The sequence below is a fragment of the Nerophis lumbriciformis genome, linkage group LG25 (genome assembly GCF_033978685.3).
Source record: "Nerophis lumbriciformis linkage group LG25, RoL_Nlum_v2.1, whole genome shotgun sequence".
Lineage (NCBI taxonomy): Eukaryota > Metazoa > Chordata > Actinopteri > Syngnathiformes > Syngnathidae > Nerophis > Nerophis lumbriciformis.
Genome location: NC_084572.2, coordinates 10,413,567 through 10,435,000, shown reverse-complemented (window position 1 = coordinate 10,435,000; position 21,434 = coordinate 10,413,567). Strand labels below are relative to the sequence as shown.

The 21,434-nt window shown below is 37.7% G+C and overlaps 1 protein-coding gene across 3 annotated transcripts in view; it reads left to right on the top strand.

The window, feature by feature from the left end:
* Window positions 1-21,434, top strand: part of pik3r5 (phosphoinositide-3-kinase, regulatory subunit 5) — a 65,111-nt gene that overhangs the window by 17,775 nt on the left and 25,902 nt on the right. Inside the window, exons 1-5 of one of the 3 annotated variants that reach the window (XM_061983691.1) lie at window positions 7,571-7,877; window positions 8,310-8,422; window positions 15,747-15,862; window positions 15,946-16,014; window positions 18,415-18,553. In XM_061983691.1, the coding sequence (XP_061839675.1) occupies window positions 8,323-8,422; window positions 15,747-15,862; window positions 15,946-16,014; window positions 18,415-18,553 (424 nt within the window). In that variant the 5' untranslated portion in view covers window positions 7,571-7,877; window positions 8,310-8,322. Of the gene's footprint in view, window positions 1-7,570; window positions 7,878-8,309; window positions 8,423-15,746; window positions 15,863-15,945; window positions 16,015-18,414; window positions 18,554-18,670; window positions 18,738-21,434 lie in introns of those variants that run through there. The other 2 variants (XM_061983690.1, XM_061983693.1) reach the window with 2 other exon arrangements.

Below are 21,434 nucleotides of genomic sequence, written 5' to 3'. Positions count from 1 at the left end.
TCGCCTCAGCTACGGCTCCCGGTGGGGCCCTCTCGGGGGAAGGGGCCTCGGTCCCGGACCCCGGCGAGGCGTCCGGCCTTCTCCGCCCCGTAAAAGTGTCCATCTCTTTTTTTTTTTTTCTTCTGTTGTGGCATATGCTGCAGGTGCCTGCTCGTTTTTCGTATGTGGGTAACAACATTTAACTATGTATATATATTTCCGAATGGGTTTAACTGCCACCCGCCTGAATCTATTTAAAATCTAATTTTTTTTAATAATTTGAACCACCCGACCCGACCCGACCCGCGGATAAAATCTAATTTTTTTTAATTTCATCCGCCCGATCCGCGGATAATCTGCGGACTCCGTGGTTGTGCCCGCAAACCGCGCATCTCTAGTGGCCATTAACATTATAAAACAAAAAAAGCGATTTCTACTGTGAATGCAATTTGACCTACGTGCGGACATGACGTCATGACAGCGCACGCGCTACGGTGTTTACTGACGTAAGTCTGACTAGTCGGCCTCAGTGCTGGTGCATTTGTGGCAATTTCAAGGCTTTTGTGCAATCAAAGTCAACGTTTTCTGAACCAAATTATGGCGCGTAGAAGATTGAGAAGTATTTTTGCTCTTGCAGTTTTACGGGCTATTTTGCCAATATGTCTGTTTGAAGAGCGTGGGGGAGGGGGTGAGCAGTCGGGAGACAGGAATGGTGGGAGTTCTTAAAACATTTTATTTTCACCTCTTTCCTGCTCCGTTCTCAACTATTTCTTTTAAAACTGTCAATTTTGGCGAGTACCGTATTTTTCAGACTATAAGTCGCAGTTTTTTTCGTAGTTTCCTGACTTATACTCAGGAGTGTAAAATTATTAACACATGACCGTAAAATATCAAATAATATTATTTAGCTCATTCACGTAAGAGACTAGACGTATAAGACTTCATGGGATTTAGCGATTATGAGTGACAGATTGTTTGGTAAATGTATAGCATGTTCTATATGTTATAGTTATTTGAATGACTCTTACCATAATATGTTACGTTAACATACCAGGCACGTTCCCAGTTGGTTATTTATGCCTCATATAACGTACACTTATTCAGCCTGTTGTTCACTAATCTTTATTTATTTTAAATTGCCTTTCAAATGTCTATTCTTGGTGTTGGGTTTTATCAAATAAATTTCCCCAAAAAATGCGACTTTTACTCCAGAGCGACTTATATATGTTTTTTTCCTTCTTTATTATGCATTTTCGGTAGATGCGACTTATACTCCGGTGCGACTTATACTCCGAAAAATACGGTATTCATGACGCGTATCGCTTTTTGATAACGTTCTGGTCGGTTGAATGCGACCGGAGCGTGGGTGCGTTCACTTTGGGGACGCATATATCGCATATATATCCGATTAATTTCCACACGCGAAAGAGGCCTGGGTCTGATATGAAAAATTCGGAATTGCACTGTTCACACTGATGTATAAAAATCCGACACAGGTCACATATGGGCAAAATAATCGGAACTGACCTGCAGTGTGTACATGGCCTTAGACTGCAGACTAGTTCCAAGTCTATGAGAATGAACTGATAAAGCCTGCTCGGATGAAAGGGGAAACGTCTTCTAAGTCAAACTGCACTGAAAGAGGACATCTACAGACGTGGACACAGTCCAGTTACTGTCCATGTTTTACCAGTGGTGTGCCGTCAGGGCCAGCAAGGCCTTCTCTGCTGGCCTAACATAACCAGAAATCATGATCAGAATTAAAGATGAAAGTCATATTTTATGTACTTTCCCTAAATATCTAAAAGTATTCATATTCTCTTCATGTCATATTATGATCCTTCCAGCGCTGTTGTTTTTAGGTTATAGAGTTTTTATCCAATCAGAATTCAGCTTATGTTGCCATGCTGTACCAAATCTGCCCGAGGCCTTCAGAATCAACAATGCGGGCGTCCGTGCACTGTCAGTGAACGGACACAAACATTTGACAGACAGTTGTGATAGCCAATCAGATCACGAGTTGTCAGTAAGACCTTCTAGATGGCCTAAGGCAGATATATAGTGATGTTATGAGCCAGGTTTGATTGATTGATTGAGACTTTTATTAGTAGGTTGCACAGTGAAGTACATATTCCGTACAATTGACCACTAAATGGTAACACCCGAATAAGTTTTTCAACTTGTTTAAGTTGGGGTCGACTTAAATTGATTCATGATACAGATATATACTATCAGATATATACTATCATCATAATACAGTCATCACACAAGATCAGGGGTCGGCAACCCGCGGCTTCGGAGCCGCATGCGGCTCTTTGATCACTCTGATGCGGCTCAGCAGCTTACTTGCTGAACTCCCCAATTTTCCCGTGAGACTTCCGGATTTCAGTGCCTCTCGCAGAAAACTCCCAGGATTAATATTCACCGATTTTCACCCTTACAGCGTACCAGCCCAACACTTGTTGTACAATATACATCTTCTGCTTTAAAACGTACGTGACAGCAATGCATACTTGGTCAACAAGCACACAGGTTACACTGACGGTGACCATATAAAACAACTTTAACACTCTTACTAATAATGCGCCACACTTTGAACCAAAACCAAACAAGAATGACAAACACATTTCGGGAGAACATCTGCACCTTAACACAACATAAACACAACAGAACAAACACCCAGAATCCCATGCAGCCCTGACTCTTCCGGGCTACATTATACACCCCTGCTACCACCAAACCCCGCCCCCACCCCAACCCTGCTCCCTCACACATCAACCCCCCCGCCCCCCCTCTCTCTCTCTGTGCGTCGGTTGAGGTGGGCGGGGTTTGGTAGCGGGGGTGTATAATGTATCCCGGAAGAGATAGGGCTGCATGGGATTCTGGGTATTTGTCCTGTTGTGTTTATGTTGTGTTACGGTGCAGATGTTCTCCCAAAATGTGTTTGTCATTCTTGTTTGGTGTGGGTTCACAGTGTGGCGCATTATTAGTAAGAGTGTTAGTTTTTTTTATACCGCCACCGTCAGTGTAAACTGTGTGGTTGTTGATCAAGTATGCCTTGCTGTCACCTACGTGAGCAAGCGGAAGCCCCATACAACAGAGAGAGAGAGAGAGAGAGCGAGATCAGAAGGCATAAGAAAAAGTATCTGCATTTGATTGTATACATTTGATTATTAACAATCCGGGAAGGGTGTTAGTTTAGGGTTGTAGCTGCCTGGAGGTGAACTTTTATTGCGGTTTTGAAGGAGGATAGAGATGCCCTTTCTTTTATACCTGGTAACATTAGAACTCCATTACCCAGCATGCCACAGTAGTGAAGAGCTTGCGCAGTAGCCCCGTTTAGGTTGTTGAATGTAGCGGGATGTTTTTGATGAGCACGCTGTGGAGTAAACTTTTAAGAATTCGGCCAACACGCCCCGTCTGCATCTTTTATGATTAGACAAGACAACACATATATTTGCAAAGCCATTTTCAAGAAGGATATTTAAAAAGAAACTACGTCTTGTGAGAGATGTTGGCTGTCCTGGCGATGAAATGGGGAATTGCTCGCCACACAACGAGCGTTGCCACTGGCTTATACGGAATTGAATGGGTTCTACAGATATATATATATATTTTTTTTCACGTTTAATATGTTTTAAATGCACCAGAAAATAACCCGTTTAGTACACTGTTGATGTGTTTCAATACTCAGTAAATGGGTTCCTGTGTAGTATATTTTTCCAGCAATGTTCATGTGGTGACATCAATGATGGTATTTTGAGAGATAATCATTAAAGTGGGACATCACTGAAGGCCTAGGTGGGAAACGCACGGCCCGCCACTGCGTTTTATAGCATTCGGGAAACGACAGGTCACGTTTCTTGTGTCGCAAACAGAGAAGTACCCAGCTGTTTCTTCTAAAATAGTACGAGCAATATCCCCTTTACAATAAAGGAAGTACAGTATGTTATGTTCAAATGTGATGAGGCCCAGTCTACATACATGAGGCGAGTCAGAGAAGTTCCAGGACTGGTATCACCAAAGAGATATTTCACATTCTAACTATAATATCATCCTCCTGGAGTTTAAAGCGCTCTCTGCCACACCTTCATGCACTCCTGGAAGAATTCTTCTGGGATCCTCTGCAGCTTAAGGAGAGGGATGTTGCTCCAAAACGGCCTTTTCTCGCTCCCAAACGCTGCAGGACCTCTTTGTAGTTCATGGCCTGGCTCTTTGACACCAACAATCGGGGAATAGTCAACACTAGTTTTGGAACTTTTCTGACACACCTTCTACAGGGTGACCACCAGAAAAACCGAACCCATAAATCTTTAAATACCTCTGTTGTTGTTCTGTTCTTTTTCAGGCCATACAAGTCGACTTTGTGGATGACATATCGGAAAAATAGTTGTCTCCAACACACCTTGGTAGACCAAGGAAAAGCCTATTTCTCCGACAAGTCATACATACGCTCGTGCGAGCACATTTTCGGAGAAAGTAACAATGTCAAAAAGCATGATGAGAGGTTCCGGAAGTTCAGGGAGTGTGAGGTTGTGAAAAATCTTCATTCTAAAATCCCCAGAGAGGAATGTGTTAGAGCAAATGACGATTTTGTGCGACGTACAGTAGAAAGGGGAATTCATATGGCCCCATTCGTTGCAGTTTACCTGACACATGAAACGTGATGAATTGGGTGGCTGTCCACTTTAGCCACCAGATGGTGGCAGAATGTTCCCCATCCATCCATTTTCTACCACTTATTCCCTTTGGGATCGCGGGGGGTGCTGGAGCCTATCTCAGCTACAATCGGGCTGAAGGCGGTGTACACCCTGGACAAGTCGCCACCTCATCGCAGGGCCAACACAGATAGACAGACAACATTCACACTCACATTCACACCCTAGGGCCAATTTAGTGTTGCCAATCAACCTATCCCCAGGTGCATGTCTTTGGAGGTGAGAGGAAGCCGGAGTACCCGGAGGGAACCCACGCAGTCACGGGGAGAACATGCAAACTCCACACAGAAAGATCCCGAGCCTGGGATTGAACCCAAGACTACTCAGGACCTTCGTATTGTGAGGCAGACGCACTAACCCCTCTTCCACCGTGCTGCCCTGGCAGAATGTTGAATATCTTAAAACTTGTTTTGGGGGCAATTCCCCACTTTGACCGCACCATCATTTGCTATGTCGAGTGGCGCTTTCCATCATTTTCAGCAGACTGCATTGTAAAGTGACTTGTCCAGGGTGTACCCCGCCTTCCGCCCGATTGTAGTGCCCCCCGCGACCCCAAAGGGAATAAGCGGTAGAAAATGGATGGATGGATGCATTGTAAAGTGAATAACCTATAATGTATATATATTATAATTCATGACAGATTTGTTTTAAATGTATGTACACAATTTGTTGCCTTTTTAAAGAAAATATATGCATCATAGCAAATAATGTGATGTCATATTGGCCACGCCCTAACCACGGAGGTGGGGGAAATCTAGGGGAAACCCTAGACATGGTGAATGGATTTTACTTGTATCTCACTTTTCTATACATTCAAGGTACTCAAATCAATTAGGCACTATTACCACATTCATTGTATTAGTGCCAGCAATAAAATAATACTTAATCTACGCAATCTGCAGACTCTAATGAGATCCACTGCAAAAGCTGCATTAAAAATACCTTTGCAATTATAACGACAATGTGCGTAGGTCTGAATTGTGCCATTAGGATGCATTGTTTTTGGATTCGTATGTTGTTGGAAACACGTGTGCAGACTACAACACTAATAATGATAAACATATTGGTAAATGAATGTGGCTCTTTAGCGCCGCCCTAGTGGCTCCCCGGACCTCTTCCAGAGATGTGTGAAAATAGAAAAAAATAAAGAAAAATATTATTTTTTGTTTTAATATATTTTCTGTATGAGGACAAACATGACACAAACTTTCCTAATTGTTAGAAATCCCACTGTTTTTGTTATACATGCTTCACTGGTGAGAGTATTTGGCAAGCATCGTTTTGACCTACTAATTTCAGCGCTCCTTGAACTCATCGTAGTTTGTTTACGTGTACAACTTTCTCCGATGCTGCCACGGAAAGACGTGTTTCATGCCATTCCTTCTTTGTCTCATTTTGTCCACCAAACATTTTATGCTGTGCGTGAATGCACAGAGGTGAGCTTTGTTGATTTAGTTGATTTACTGGAGTGCTAATCAGGCATATTTGGTCAATGCGTGACTGCAAGCTAATCGATGCTAACATGCTATTTAGGCAAGCTGTATGTACATATTGCATCATTATGTCTCGTTTGTAGGTATATTTGAGCTTTGATTGATTGATTGATTGAAACTTTTATTAGTAGATTGCACAGTGAAGTACATATTCCGTACAATTGACCACTAAATGGTAACACCCGAATACGTTTTTCAACTTGTTTAAGTCGGGGTCCACTTAAATTGATTCATGATACAGATATATACTATTTTCATAATACAGTCATCACACAAGATAATCATCACAGTATATAAATTGAATTATTTACATTATTTACAATCCGGGGTGTGGGATATGGAGGGGGTTAAGTTTGGTTGGTATCAACAATTGCATCATCAGAGAAATTGACATTGGAACAGTGTAGGTCTGACTTTGTACATATGTACAGCAAGTAGTGGACACAGAGAGAAAGATCAGAAATTGTAAGAAAAAGTGACTACATTTGATTGTTTACATTTGATTATGTACAATCCGAGGAGGTATGATGAGGAAGGGAGGGTGTTAGTTTACGGTTGAAGTTGCCTGGAGGTGTTCTTTTAGTGCGGTTTTGAAGGAGGATAGAGATGCCCTTTCTTTTACACCTGTTGGGAGTGCATTCCACATTGATGTGGCATAGAAAGAGAATGAGTTAAGACCTTTTTTAGATCGGAATCTGGGTTTAACGTGGTTAGTGGAGCTCATTTAATTTCCTTTACTTATGTCCTCTATATATTTAATTTATATTTGCATGTCTCATGACATATTATCCGTATGTAATACTGGCTGCATGTCTGATAGCTGTTTGTGTGCCATGTTGTTCCAGACCACAGCAAACGTCACCCAGCTTGCAAAGATTGTAATAAATCCATTGGAAGAAGACAGCCTGCCGTTTCCTTAAACTTGGACACACACATCTATACCTTTGGCCATTCTGAGCCAGTAATTTCCAGGAGTTATCTCATCCTGTAAGAAGCCTCAATTTTAGTAATGATTTCCAATGTTGCAAAAATGTGTAGAGTAAAAATTAAAATACAACATTTCTGTCGACGAATATTTGCGCCAGCCATTGATAGTAGGCTAATATAGCTAATATGGACACTTACATCATGCTTTTAATTTTTTACAGCTATAGACATATTTTTGTTTTGTATTTTTTTGTCCAATATGGCTCTTTTCAACATTTTGGGTTGCCGACCCCTGGTCTAAACTGACTATGGTTAGATTGTGTTCCTGTTGTGTGGTCGGTGAGTGTATAATACAACTATGATGCATAACCATGATGCCAATGATGAAGTGATGTATTGTCATGATGATTGATTTCATTTGTTTTTCCAAAACAAGCTCGGGAACACACATGTTTTGGGGTATACGCGCATAACAATTGCAGTTTTGATGTCGTTGGATTGGCGACAAGGCAGGACATGCAGCATGGTTGTGATTCTGACTGGTCGGTTGGATCGGAAACTTAGCATGTTTCGTTTTTGTGGCTGAGGGCGGTGTCATAAAGGTTCGGCCAGACGAAATGCGTCACTCAACCCTTTGAAGCAACCGAAGGGAACATCCCCGTTTGGTTATTATGCGCCAAGAACAGAAGTGAAACAGCTCGTCACACCTGGCGGCCAAAATGGATTGATGGGTTTTGACTGTAGTTTCACAAAGCCAGCGGTAAGGCTGCAAAAACACACCCGTGCTCAATTTGATAATAAACCAAATTAAAATAATTAAAAAATCACAATTCAAAAAGAGTTGTATTTTTTACAAAAAAAGCACAGCAGACTTTTCGATATTAAATAAGATTTATTTTTTTAAATCCCAACCACTGTAGACACTGCTGATTTATGTCAAAATAAGACCATAGTGATGTTTTTCGGCATGTGACTTTTTAGGAACTATGGAAACAAAACAGCAACACAAGCAGTGTCAAGTCGAAGAAAAAAACAAAAAAAACATCCCCTTTTTCATTCTTTAACAGTCAATATGTTTTTAATGCGATGTGTGAGTGCGTCATGTGAGGAAGTAGCACATATTCCGCAGAAGAGATGAATGGGAAGGCAGGCGTTTGCTTATCGCGTTGTTATATTTTATCATCCTGCACAGAATCCGAGGCAGCATGCAGCACACCTCCTGCACCGAGGACAGGATCCAGCACGTTCTGGACAGGTGTCTGGATGGGCTCAGGCAAAGCCCCACAGCAACACAACGCTGGGATGGTAAGACTCACACTGGCATTTTGGGGTTTGACAGTACTAGTTCATATTTGTGCATGAAAAAGTGAGCTTGGAGCAAAATCTGATAAGTGACGGTACATGTCAAGGAGGTTGAAGCTGTTGCATAGAACTCAGCTTTGAAAATTGATTTTGTTTATGTAAGAAAATATGTATTTTTTCTCATGACAAAACTTTGCCAAAATTATAAAAAAAAAAATAGAACCCAGCTTTGAAAATGTGTTTAGTTTATTTTCATTTTTTTAAAAGAAAAACATTTCAAAATGTTCCAAAATTATTTTAAAATGTGTAAAACTCAGCCTTGAAAATTGGTTTTGTTTATGTAAGAAAATATGTATTTTTTCCCGTGACAAAACTTTGCCAAAATTATTTAAAAAAAAAAAAAATAGAACTCAGCCTTGAAAATGTGTTTAGTTTATATATTTGTTTTAAAAAGAAAAAAATTTCAAAATGTTCCAAAATTATTTTTAAAATGTATAAATCTTAGCCTTGAAATTTGGTTTTGTTTATGTAAGAAAGTATGTATTTTTCCCATGGCAAAACTTTGCCAAAATTATTTAAAAAAAAAATAGAACCCAGCCTTGAAAATGTGTTTAGTTTTTTGTTTTTTTTAAAGAAAAAAATGTCAAAACATTCCAAAATGATTTTAAAATGTATAAAACTCAGCCTTGAAAATTTTTTTTTTAATGTAAGAAAATATATAGTTTTCCCATGACAAAACTTTGACAAAATTATAAAAAAAAAAAATAGAACTCAGCCTTGAAAATGTGTTTAGTTTATATTTTATTTCAAATGAAAAAATTGTCAAAACGTTCCAAAATTATTCTAAAATGTATAAAACCCAGCCTTGAAAATGTGCTTACTTTATAGCACAATTAGTTTTTTTTCTAATTAAAAAACTGTCACAAAATTATTCAAACAATCATAGAACAGAGCCTTGATGGTGTTTAATTTATATGAAAATATTTATTTTTTCCGATGACAAAACTGGCGCAAATTTTTTTCTACATTTTATAGAATTGAGCCTTATAAAAAAAATGTTTGATTGATGTAAAAATAAGTTAGTTCTTTCCCTGTGACAAAATGTTCCAAAATAATTTTTAAAAGTATAAAACTCAGCCTTAAAAATAAGTGTAGTTTATTAGACTAACTTAGACAAACTTTATTGATCCACAAGGGAAATTGTTCCACACAGTAGCTCAGTTTCAAAGGATAGAAAGGGTAAGGATGGAAAGGATAATGCAGGTATTAAGTAGACTAAAAATTTACCATTGTAGCAATATAAAATATCACATATATGTAATATTTACATATTATATATACAGTATATAATATATACTAATATATTATATTATATTATATTTTTATATAATATATACAATATATAACAAATCCCAATTACCATATACAATATTACAGTTTATGTAGAAATGTTGATGTCTTTTTCCGATAACAAATGTCCCAAAATGATTTAAACACTTTTAAAACTCAGCCTTGAACATTTGTTTAGTTTATGTAAAAACACATATTTTTTTCTAATGACATAACTGTCCCAAAATTATTTAAACAATTATAGTATATCAAATTTGTTCAGTTTATGTAAAAATTAACAGTTTTTTCCATTACAAAACTGGCCTAGAAATTATATTAAAAATGATATAACACTGCCTTAAAAATTAGTTCAGTTTCTATAAAAATAAGGATTTTTTTTTCCTATCACAAAACTGTTGCAAAATTATTAAAACTTGATAGAATTCAGCCTTGAAAATTACAATAGTTTATGTAAGAATGAAATCTATTTTTCCTATATAGATTTCTTCCAATGGCAAAACTGTCCTTTTTTTTCAATATACAACTCAGCTTTGAACATTTGTTTAGTTTATGTACCAAAAAAAATACTTTTTTCAGATAAACAATGGTACATGTAAAGTACAGTAGAGCTGGGGTCAAGTAGGTCGAAGCTGTTGCATAGAACTCGACCTTAAAAATGTGTTTAGTTGATGAAAAAAAAAAAATTAAAAAATGTCCTGTGACAAAATTGGCCTAAAATTATTTTTAAAATATAGTTTAGTTTACTTTAGTTTATGTAAACATAAAGAATTTTAGCCTATAACAAAACAACCCTAAAATATTTAAAAAGTTATGGAACTCAGCCTAGAAAATTAGTTTAGTTAATGAAAAAATAAAGATTGTTTTCCCCTATAATGAAAACATGTTTTTTAATATAAAACTCAGCCTTCAAAATTAGCCTTGCATGTGTAGAAAAAATTATGAATACTTTATTATTAGAAAAAATATGTATGCAACTTAGCCTAAAAAATGTGTTTAGTTTGTGTAAAAATTAAGATTGACAAAAAAAAATGCATATTTAATCTTTTTTTCCCCACTATTTAAATTGTAGTGTTTGTTACAACCTGTTGAATCGGGTCGTTTTTTGTTTAGTTCACGGGTGTTTTCTGGTGGTTTTTGGGTTCACATCCTGTTTTGCGCTCTTATGTTTGTTCCACTTCCTGTTTTGATTTGTATTCTTTTACAGTAGCTTGACCCTGTTTTGGAGCACTTCCTTCCTCACCTGTGGGTTGTTGGTGTTAATTATTCTCACCTGCGGTCACTGAGCAGGAGAGGACTATTTATTCCAGTCTCCTTTAGTTGTTGGTTGTTGGATCATTGCAAAAAATTGTTGGTATGTGGGAGAAAAGCACGTGGTATGTGCATTTTTTTCACCTTGGATTGTATTTTCAGCTTTCCCTGTGCACTTTTGTGTGCGTGACCTTTCCGCACTCTGTTTCTTTAGCACGCAACAAATTCCCAGTTATTGTCCAACTCTTAATTACCGATTCCGCTATCAACCGATACCGATATATACAGTCGTATATATCGACATTATTATGCCTAATTTTGTTGTGATACCCCGCTGGATGCATTAAACAATGTAACTGGGTTTTCCAAAATAAATCAACTCAAGTTATGGAAAAAAGTGCCAACATGGCACTGCCATATTTATTATTGAAGTCACAAAGTGCATTATTTTTTTTAACATGCCTCAAAAAAAGCAGCTTGGAATTTGGGACATGCTCTCCCTGAGAAAGCATGAGGAGGTTGAGGGGGGGGGGGGGGGGGGGGGTGTATAGTGTAGCGTCCCGGAAGAGTTAGTGCTGCAAGGGGTTCTGGGTATTTGTTCTGTTGTGTTTATGTTGTGTTACGGTGCGGATGTTCTCCCGAAATGTGTTTGTCATTCTTGTTTGGTGTGGGTTCACAGTGTGGCGCATATTTGTAACAGTGTTAAAGTTGTTTATTCGGCCACCCTCAGTGTGACCTGTATAGCTGTTGACCAAGTATGCATGCATTCACTTGTGTGTGTGAAAAGCTGTAGATATTATGTGATTGGGCCGGCACGCGAAGACAGTGCCTTTAAAGTTTATTGGCGCTCTGTACTTTTGTTACCCGGTAACAAACGTGTCTGCATCGTTTAACTTACTGTGTCATTTATTATTGTTGCCAAATAGAAATAACTACTCCACTTGAACTGAAAGAGATCATAACTCCATTGCGGTCCGTTGATAAAAATTAGGTTGGTGTTTATCATACCGACAAAGTAGTGCAAGTATATATGATTCATGCTGATGTCGTGTAAGATCACTATTAGTTTTGGCTACTGCACAAGGAAGGTTTCAATATCGGAAATGAATAAGTTGCATGGGGACGCCTCTAACACTGACTTCTCTAAAGTATATAGAAGTTTCATATGTATGGTATCAAAATGGTTGCTGAAATGTGTACACAAAAGCCATTGGCATTGTACAGTAAGTGGGTGGAACTGTATCAGTGGGTGGAACTGTGTCAGTGGGTGGTGGAGGAAGCTGTGTGCCTCCGTGACAAAGAGGATGTGGTGGCACTGGCAGAACTGTATGAGGGGAGAGGGGGGTATTTTAGTGTAGGTGTGAAAAGAGGTTTGAAGTGTTACAGTCTAGGGATAACGATTCGAATTCCAACACGATTTTTAACAATGTACAGGTTACAAAAGCTCATTTTGGCTGCTGACGGACGACATACCTGCGCAGCGAGTAATAAAAAAAAACACGTTTTTGAAAATGTATTCTTAAAAAAGTTATTAAATTAAAATATACTAATCTATTTGGAAAAATGATGAATTGATTTAGAATCGGAATAAATAAACATCCTGATTGGCATGTGAATCAATTTTTTGAGTACATATTTAAATAAATATATTGGTTAAATGTTTAACACGTCCACATTATACATTTAATTATGATCATACATGTACAGTACACCTAAAACTATTTATTATTTTAACTGAACATCCATTTTTTTCTCAGTTGTTTCAAAAAACCTGACGGAAAAATCAATGAAATAAAATCAACTATTTATGACATTTTTTACTTGAATATATTTTAGATTTAGATGTGTGTTATATATATATACGTATATACATATTATATCTTACCCCTTTTTGCATCCTAGGAATTTTATCCCATTTCCTTGTTCTGTTTGTAACACAACAGTGAATAAATTAATGAGGAAATACATAAATTAATATACAATAAGTAGACAATTATTAATTATATTAATACATTTTAGACAAATATACATACATATATATACACATACATACATATATATACAGTTTACACACACACACACATATGTATATATATATATATATATACATACATAGAAATGCAGTATACATAATATGTGCGGGGGGAGTCGACGGCACAGACCACAAGAGGGCGTAGTTTTTAAGCTTGATGATTTATTATATATATATGCACAATATATATAATAATCAAACAATAATAATATAATCTAAACACGGGTATGGAGTGTGACAAAAATCCAAGGGGTGTATGGTGTGAGACTATGTGTAGGAATTAATGAGTGTGTTACCAGGAGTGTTGAGCAAGAGGCAGAAGTCCCGGAGTGGGAAGGCAGGCTCGAGTGTTCGTGAGCAGGCAGGAAGTCGGGGGGGCTATAGTGAGGCGTAGGAGGTCCATGTCCAAGCAGGGGTTCGAGGATCGAGGGAGGCAGTCCGGAATCCAAAAGGAAGTCGAGGCACACAGCTCGATCGCAGGAGACCGGGAAAACACTGCGGGAAACACAAAGAACATAAGACACGGGAACTGGGAAGACACAGAGAGAGAGCAAGTACGTGGGAGGGGAGCTAGAGAAGCGATAGCTTACTGAATACAGAAAACTACGTTCTGGCGCCAGATCTTCGGGTCCGCTGGTCTTTAAACTGCTCGCCTTCATATATACAGTACATGTATATGTTTATAAATGTATATATGTCTAAACTTTATGTATTTTAATTGTTTACTTACATATTGTTTATTGATTCATGTATTTACTCATTTATTTAGTCATTGTTGTTTTACAAACAGAGAACAAAGAAATGGGATAAAATTGCTATGATACAAAAAGGGGTAGGATTAAATAAATCAGCTATACTTCTTCCTACTCCTTTTCGGACATGCCGTAATGAAACAACTGGTAAAATGACCCAACCAACCAACAATTCCATTTTATTTAACTACATATTTTGCTAATTACAATGTCTTTACTGTTTTATAATTCTGTGAAATATCGAAGAGGCAGCATTAGCGAACGTACAACTCACGCAACACACCGCAGTTTCTTGCCTGGTCCAACAATATTGTCAAGATTGTTTTTAAATATCACACTTTCATATTGTTGCTTTAATTGAAGATGGACTACACACAAAAAGGGACACGGATTCAACTTCATGGAATGCATTTACTAATAAATACTTAACATGTGTCATCATGATAGACTGTATGACTAATTTTCCTCTCAATCTGCTGAGGTGTTTTTTTCCCATTAAAAATCCAAGGAGTCATCAAGTGACATTTTTACAAAGCAACCCTTTTTTGGTGTGTCTCTTTTGGGAGTCGTTCACATTTCACACATCAAAAATCATCCACTTGTTGGAGCATAGATGAAAAGGAAGTTCTGTGTCACAGCCAGGGCGGCCCCTGGCTAAACTGGGGCCCTAAGCAGAAATCCATAGAGCCCCCACCACCATGACATGTTCTTTTTAATGTGCAACGATTTGTATACTTTAAAAAAAAAAAATCCAACTTGAATTTAATTTAATGATGATGTTCTGTACTACACCGAATTAATGGAAAATGTCAACTTTAACATAATTACAACCCAAACTTGCAAACTTTTCTAACCCAGCACTAACGCATAGTGAGACGATGGCAACATTGTTGGAAATTTGCCAATATGTTATTACCAGTGGCGGAGCAGGAAGGGGCTAAGACGGGGGTCAGCAACCCGCGGCTCTTTAGTGCCGCCCTAGTGGCTCCCTGGAGTATTTTTAAAAAAGGATTGAAAATGGAAAAAGACGGGGATTTTGTTTGTTTTGTTTTAGTATGTTTTTTGTTTGAGGACAAACATGACACAGACCTTCCCAATTGTTAGAAAGCCTACTGTTTAATATGTTTGTGTGTATGCTTCACTGATGAGAGTATTTGGTGAACATCGTTTTGTCCTACTAATTTCGGCGGTTCTTGAACTCACCATAGTGTGGACTGTGACGCAACAGTTTGTTTACATGTAAAATCTTCCACTTCTCCTTTGTCTCATTTTGTCCACCAACCGTTTTATGCTGTGCGTGAATGCACAAAGGTGCGCTTTGTTGATGTTATTGACTTGTTATTGACTCCTCTTTGTATATAATTTAATTATGCATGTCTAATGATCTGCATTTCTGATAGTTGTTTGTGTGCCATGTTGTTCCAGACCACAGCAAACATTACCTAGCTTGCCAAAGATTGTAATAAATCTATTAAAAGAAGACAGCCTGCCGTTTCCTTTAACTTGGACACACACATCTATACCTTTGGCCATTAAAAGCCAGTAATTTCCAGGAGTTATCTCACCTTCTGAGTAGCCTCAGATTTACTAATGTTGTAAAAATGTGTAGAATAAATATTACATGTCAACATTTCTGTCAACAAAGATTTGCTTCAGCATGCGACACAAAGTCATTTTGATAGTAGGCTAATATAGATACTTACGTCATATGTTGCCTTCATTATAACACTTATATGCGGCTTTGAATTTTTTGCGGCTCCAGACAGATTTATTTTTTGTATTTTTGGTCCAATATGGCTCTTTCAACGTTTTGGGTTGCCGACCCCTGGGCTAATACAATGTTTGTCTTAAAATTTCTCATGAAGCACCCTGTCATTCAATAATTGACATTTTACTTTCTCACGCAATTCCATGCGTGTTTTGTGTGTTTGTTTGTTTTTTCCAGTGCTGATGTGCTCCACGGGTCAGTCGATGAATCGCTGGAGCCTGGAGGAGCTGGTCAAAAGGGACCCGGAGAACTTCATCATCCTCCTGCAGCAGATTTTGAGAAAGACCAAAGAGGTGAAAGGAAACACACACATACACACATACACTAAAACACACGGACAGATGAATGGATGAATATTGATGATCAATGTGCACAGGTGCAGGAGAGGTGCCAGTATGAGCTAGTCGCGCCACTTGCCATCATGTTCACGTCCACGCTGCTGCAGGTACAAATCTTACACACAGTATTATATCACAGGTGTCAAACTTTTATTCGTTCTTTACATTAAGATTTAAAAATATATATATATTATTAAATAATTCAACAAATATTATTAAAAAAAACCAACTGTAATACTATCTAATAATGCACTGTCCAACACAAGGCCTGGGGGCCAGATCTGGCCCACCACATCATTTTATATGGCCCGCGAAAGCCTGGAAATAATATGCGTCAGTAAAGAACTTTATCCCTTCTTACTAAAAGTACTCGTTCTTTTCATCTTGACCGGAAAACAAAAATACATATACTGCATGCAATTGCATATATTTTACTCAATATTATCTAATAATGTAACCTATTTAAACTGTATTATTATAAGTTGCATTTTTTTTCTTAAAATAAAAATACATGCTCAAATCCATAATAATAACTTTGTTTGTGTTAATAATGCGATGCTAGTTGCATTTGTATGAATTTAGGTTGGGAAGTAGTAATAATCTGTAATAATAATTAACTATTAGTTTCGTAACAAATATATAACTGTTTTTGTCGAGATCCAAATAAATATCTGATTGACTTATGATTTCAAAGCGAGTTATCAATTGAATTACACATTGTAAAATTACCAACAGATTGTATGGTTAAAAAAAACTCAGTTGCCAGAATTTTACCTTACAAAAATTAGCGGTACACTGCAAAAAGTCAGTGTTCAAAAACAAGAAAAAAAAATACAAAAATTAGTTTTTTTTTATTTGAGCCAAGCAAAATTATCTGCCAATAGAACACGAAAATTCGGCTTGTCAAGACTTTCCAAAACAAGTAAAATTAGCTAACCTCAATGAACCCAAAAATACCTTAAAATAAGTATATTCACACTAATAAGTGCACTTTTCTTGGTAGAAGAAAAATGAGACCTTTTTGCTCAATATGTTGAAAAATATTATTAAATTAAGTAAATGCTCGTGCCATTATCTTGACATAATGATATCCGCTCGGCATCATGATTTCTTTTTTCATGCTTGAAGTAAGAAATGATTACTTTAAAAAAGTAGTTTTATACTTGTGAGTGTTGATGACACAGCTTTGCAACAGTTGATATTCTAGTTTCAAGCATGTTTTACTCAATATAGGTCAATAAATCTCAGCAACAAGCTGTAATATCTTACTGAGATCATTTAGGACCAAAACACTTAAAACAAGTAAAACACTCAAACATCAAATCTGCTTAGTGAGAAGAATGATCTTGTCAGACAGAAAATAAGCAAATATCACCCTTATTTGAGATATTTAATATTGTGTACAGTGAACAAAACCCCAAACATGGATTTTCCAGTAAAAAAAAAAAAGAGTGTATATACTGTAAAAAAAAAACATTGTAAAGTTCACGTTAAAATTTTACCGACTGAGATGCCAGTCTACAGATTTGTTTTTTTACGGAGCATTTACAAAAATATATAATGATCAAACGCATAGACAATTGTGTACTAATATCATGCTATTTCTATTCATGTATTATACACTGTTACAAGCGACCCAATGAGGGCAGCCATAACTGCGATATGGCCCTCGATGAAAATTAATTTAACACCCCTCTATAATGCAACAAATATTATATTATCATCCATTCCCAAAAATAAAATTGTTGAAATAAAAATGAATACAGTCGGTAAATATCTGCTTGACTGTTATCCATCAAATTGTACTCAAGTTATCCATCAAATTGTACAGAGTAAAAATGCCAATACATTTTACGTTAAACAGCTTTTTCCACTTATGGTAATACACCGTAAAAACAAGAACTGTAAATTTTACAGTAAAAAACAGTGTTTTACTACTTACATTAATATGCTGTAAGAACAATCGTAAATTTTACAGTAAAGTTTTTTTTTGTTTTTTTTTTTAACGTAAAATATTCAGATTTTTTTTTACAGTGAATGCAAAAAATATATATAATAATCAAATGCTTTGGACATTGTGTCCAAGGCAAATCCTTATATATTCATATTCAGTTATTACTCACTGTTACAATCGGCCCTTTGAGGGCGGCCGTAATGGTGGTGTGGCCCTTCATGAAAAGGATTTTGGCACCACTGCGTTATACCATTCAGCTGATTTTTGCTATTATTTTAAAAGTTGCCCAGGAAATGACATTATGAGAAAAACAGTGAGAGGTGTGCCTTTAAATGGGCAGTAGGGAGAGAAAAAGTCTTAAGATTTCTGCCTGGCAACAATATTAATTTGGAAAAAGACGTATTACTGGTAGAATCCTCAATATCTGGATGCAATCAATTTGCAACACACTTATTGCAGAGACGGCAGGCAAAGTGCAAGTGCATTCAGTTATCATGTCCAACCCGGCCTACAAGGTCAGATCCAAATCCCACCTTTGTATAATCGCTTTCAGACGCCGTACTGTCCTCCAGACTTGGAGCTTCTGCAGAAAGCCATCGAGGTGTTCCACCGCTTCCTCACCTGGCCTGAGCCTTACTGCAGTGTGTGTCGAAACCTCCTCTCCACACTACAGCAGGAGATCAAGGCTCCAGGTATGGACTGTACTTCCAATCAATCAATCAATGTTTACTTATACAGCCCTAAATCATGAGTGTCTCAAAGGGCTGCACAAGCCACAACGACATCCTCGGCTCAGATCCCACATCAGGGCAAGAAAAAACTCAACCCAATGGGGCGACCGGTGCAATGGACGTTGAGTGGATCTACCATAATATTGTGAGAGTCCAGTCCATAGTGGATCCAACATAATATTGTGAGAGTCCAGTCCATAGTGGATCTAACATAATATTGTGAGAGTCCAGTCCATAGTGGATCTGGCATAATATTGTGAGAGTCCAGTCCATAGTGGATCTAACATAATAGTAAGAGTACATTCCATAGTGGATCTAACATAATAGTGTGAGAGTCCAGTCCATAGTGGATCTAACATAATAGTGAGAGTACATTCCATAGTGGATCTAACATAATATTGTGAGAGTCCAGACCGTAGTGGATCTAACATAATAGTGAGAGTCCAGTCCACAGTGGATCTAACATAATATTGTGAGAGTCCAGTCCATAGTGGATCTAACATAAAAGTGTGAGACTCCAGTCCATAGTGGATCTAACATAAAAGTGTGAGAGTCCAGTCCATAGTGGATCTAACATAATAGTGTGAGAGTCCAGTCCATAGTGGATCTAACATAAAAGTGTGAGACTCCAGTCCATAGTGGATCTAACATAATAGTGTGAGAGTCCAGTCCATAGTGGATCTGACATAAAAGTGTGAGAGTCCAGTCCATAGTGGATCTAACATAATATTGTGAGAGTCCAGTCCATAGTGGATCTAACATGATAGTGTGAGACTCCAGTCCATAGTGGATCTAACATAATAGTGTGAGACTCCAGTCCATAGTGGATCTAACATAATAGTGTGAGAGTACAGTCCATAATGGATCTAACATAATAGTGTGAGAGTCCAGTCCATAGTGGATCTAACATAATAGTGTGAGAGTCCAGTCCATAGTGGATCTAACATAATAGTGAGAGTCCAGTCCATAGTGGATCCAACATAATATTGTGAGAGTCCAGTCCATAGTGGATCTAACATAATATTGTGAGAGTCCAGTCCATAGTGGATCTAACATAATAGTGTGAGAGTCCAGTCCGTAGTGGATCTAACATAATAGTGTGAGAGTCCAGTCCATAGTGGATCTAACATAATAGTGTGAGAGTCCAGTCCATAGTGGATCTAACATAATAGTGTGAGAGTACAGTCCATAGTGGATCTAACATAATAGTGTGAGAGTACAGTCCATAATGGATCTAACATAATAGTGTGAGAGTCCAGTCCATAGTGGATCTAACATAATATTGTGAGAGTCCAGACCGTAGTAAATCTAGCATAATAGTGAGAGTCCAGTCCATAGTGGATCTAACATAATATTGTGAGAGTCCAGTCCATAGTGGATCTAACATAAAAGTGTGAGAGTCCAGTCCATAGTGGATCTAACATAATAGTGTGAGTGTCCAGTTCATAGTGGATCTAACATAAAAGTGTGAGACTCCAGTCCATAGTGGATCTAACATAATAGTGTGAGACTCCAGTCCATAGTGGATCTAACATAATAGTGTGAGACTCCAGTCCATAGTGGATCTAACATAATAGTGTGAGAGTCCACTCCATAGTGGATCTAACATAATAGTGTGAGAGTCCAGTTCATAGTGGATCTAACATAATAGTGTGAGACTCCAGTCCATAGTGGATCTAACATAATAGTGTGAGACTCCAGTCCATAGTGGATCTAACATAATAGTGTGAGAGTCCAGTCCATAGTGGATCTAACATAATAGTGAGAGTACATTCCATAGTGGATCTAACATAATAGTGTGAGAGTCCAGTTCATAGTGGATCTAACATGATAGTGTGAGACTCCAGTCCATAGTGGATCTAACATAATAGTGTGAGAGTCCAGTCCATAGTGGATCTAACATAATAGTGTGAGAGTCCAGTCCATAGTGGATCTAACATAATAGTGTGAGAGTCCAGTTCATAGTGGATCTAACATAATAGTGTGAGAGTCCAGTCCATAGTGGATCTAACATAATAGTGTGAGAGTCCAGTTCATAGTGGATCTAACATGATAGTGTGAGAGTCCACTCCATAGTGGATCTAACATAATAGTGTGAGAGTCCAGTTCATAGTGGATCTAACATAATAGTGTGAGACTCCAGTCCATAGTGGATCTAACATAATAGTGTGAGACTCCAGTCCATAGTGGATCTAACATAATAGTGTGAGAGTCCAGTCCATAGTGGATCTAACATAATAGTGAGAGTACATTCCATAGTGGATCTAACATAATAGTGTGAGAGTCCAGTTCATAGTGGATCTAACATGATAGTGTGAGACTCCAGTCCATAGTGGATCTAACATAATAGTGTGAGAGTCCAGTCCATAGTGGATCTAACATAATAGTGTGAGAGTCCAGTCCATAGTGGATCTAACATAATAGTGTGAGAGTCCAGTTCATAGTGGATCTAACATAATAGTGTGAGAGTCCAGTCCATAGTGGATCTAACATAATAGTGTGAGAGTCCAGTTCATAGTGGATCTAACATGATAGTGTGAGAGTCCACTCCATAGTGGATCTAACATAATAGTGTGAGAGTCCAGTTCATAGTGGATCTAACATAATAGTGTGAGACTCCAGTCCATAGTGGATCTAACATAATAGTGTGAGACTCCAGTCCATAGTGGATCTAACATAATAGTGTGAGAGTCCAGTCCATAGTGGATCTAACATAATAGTGAGAGTACATTCCATAGTGGATCTAACATAATAGTGTGAGAGTCCAGTTCATAGTGGATCTAACATGATAGTGTGAGACTCCAGTCCATAGTGGATCTAACATAATAGTGTGAGAGTCCAA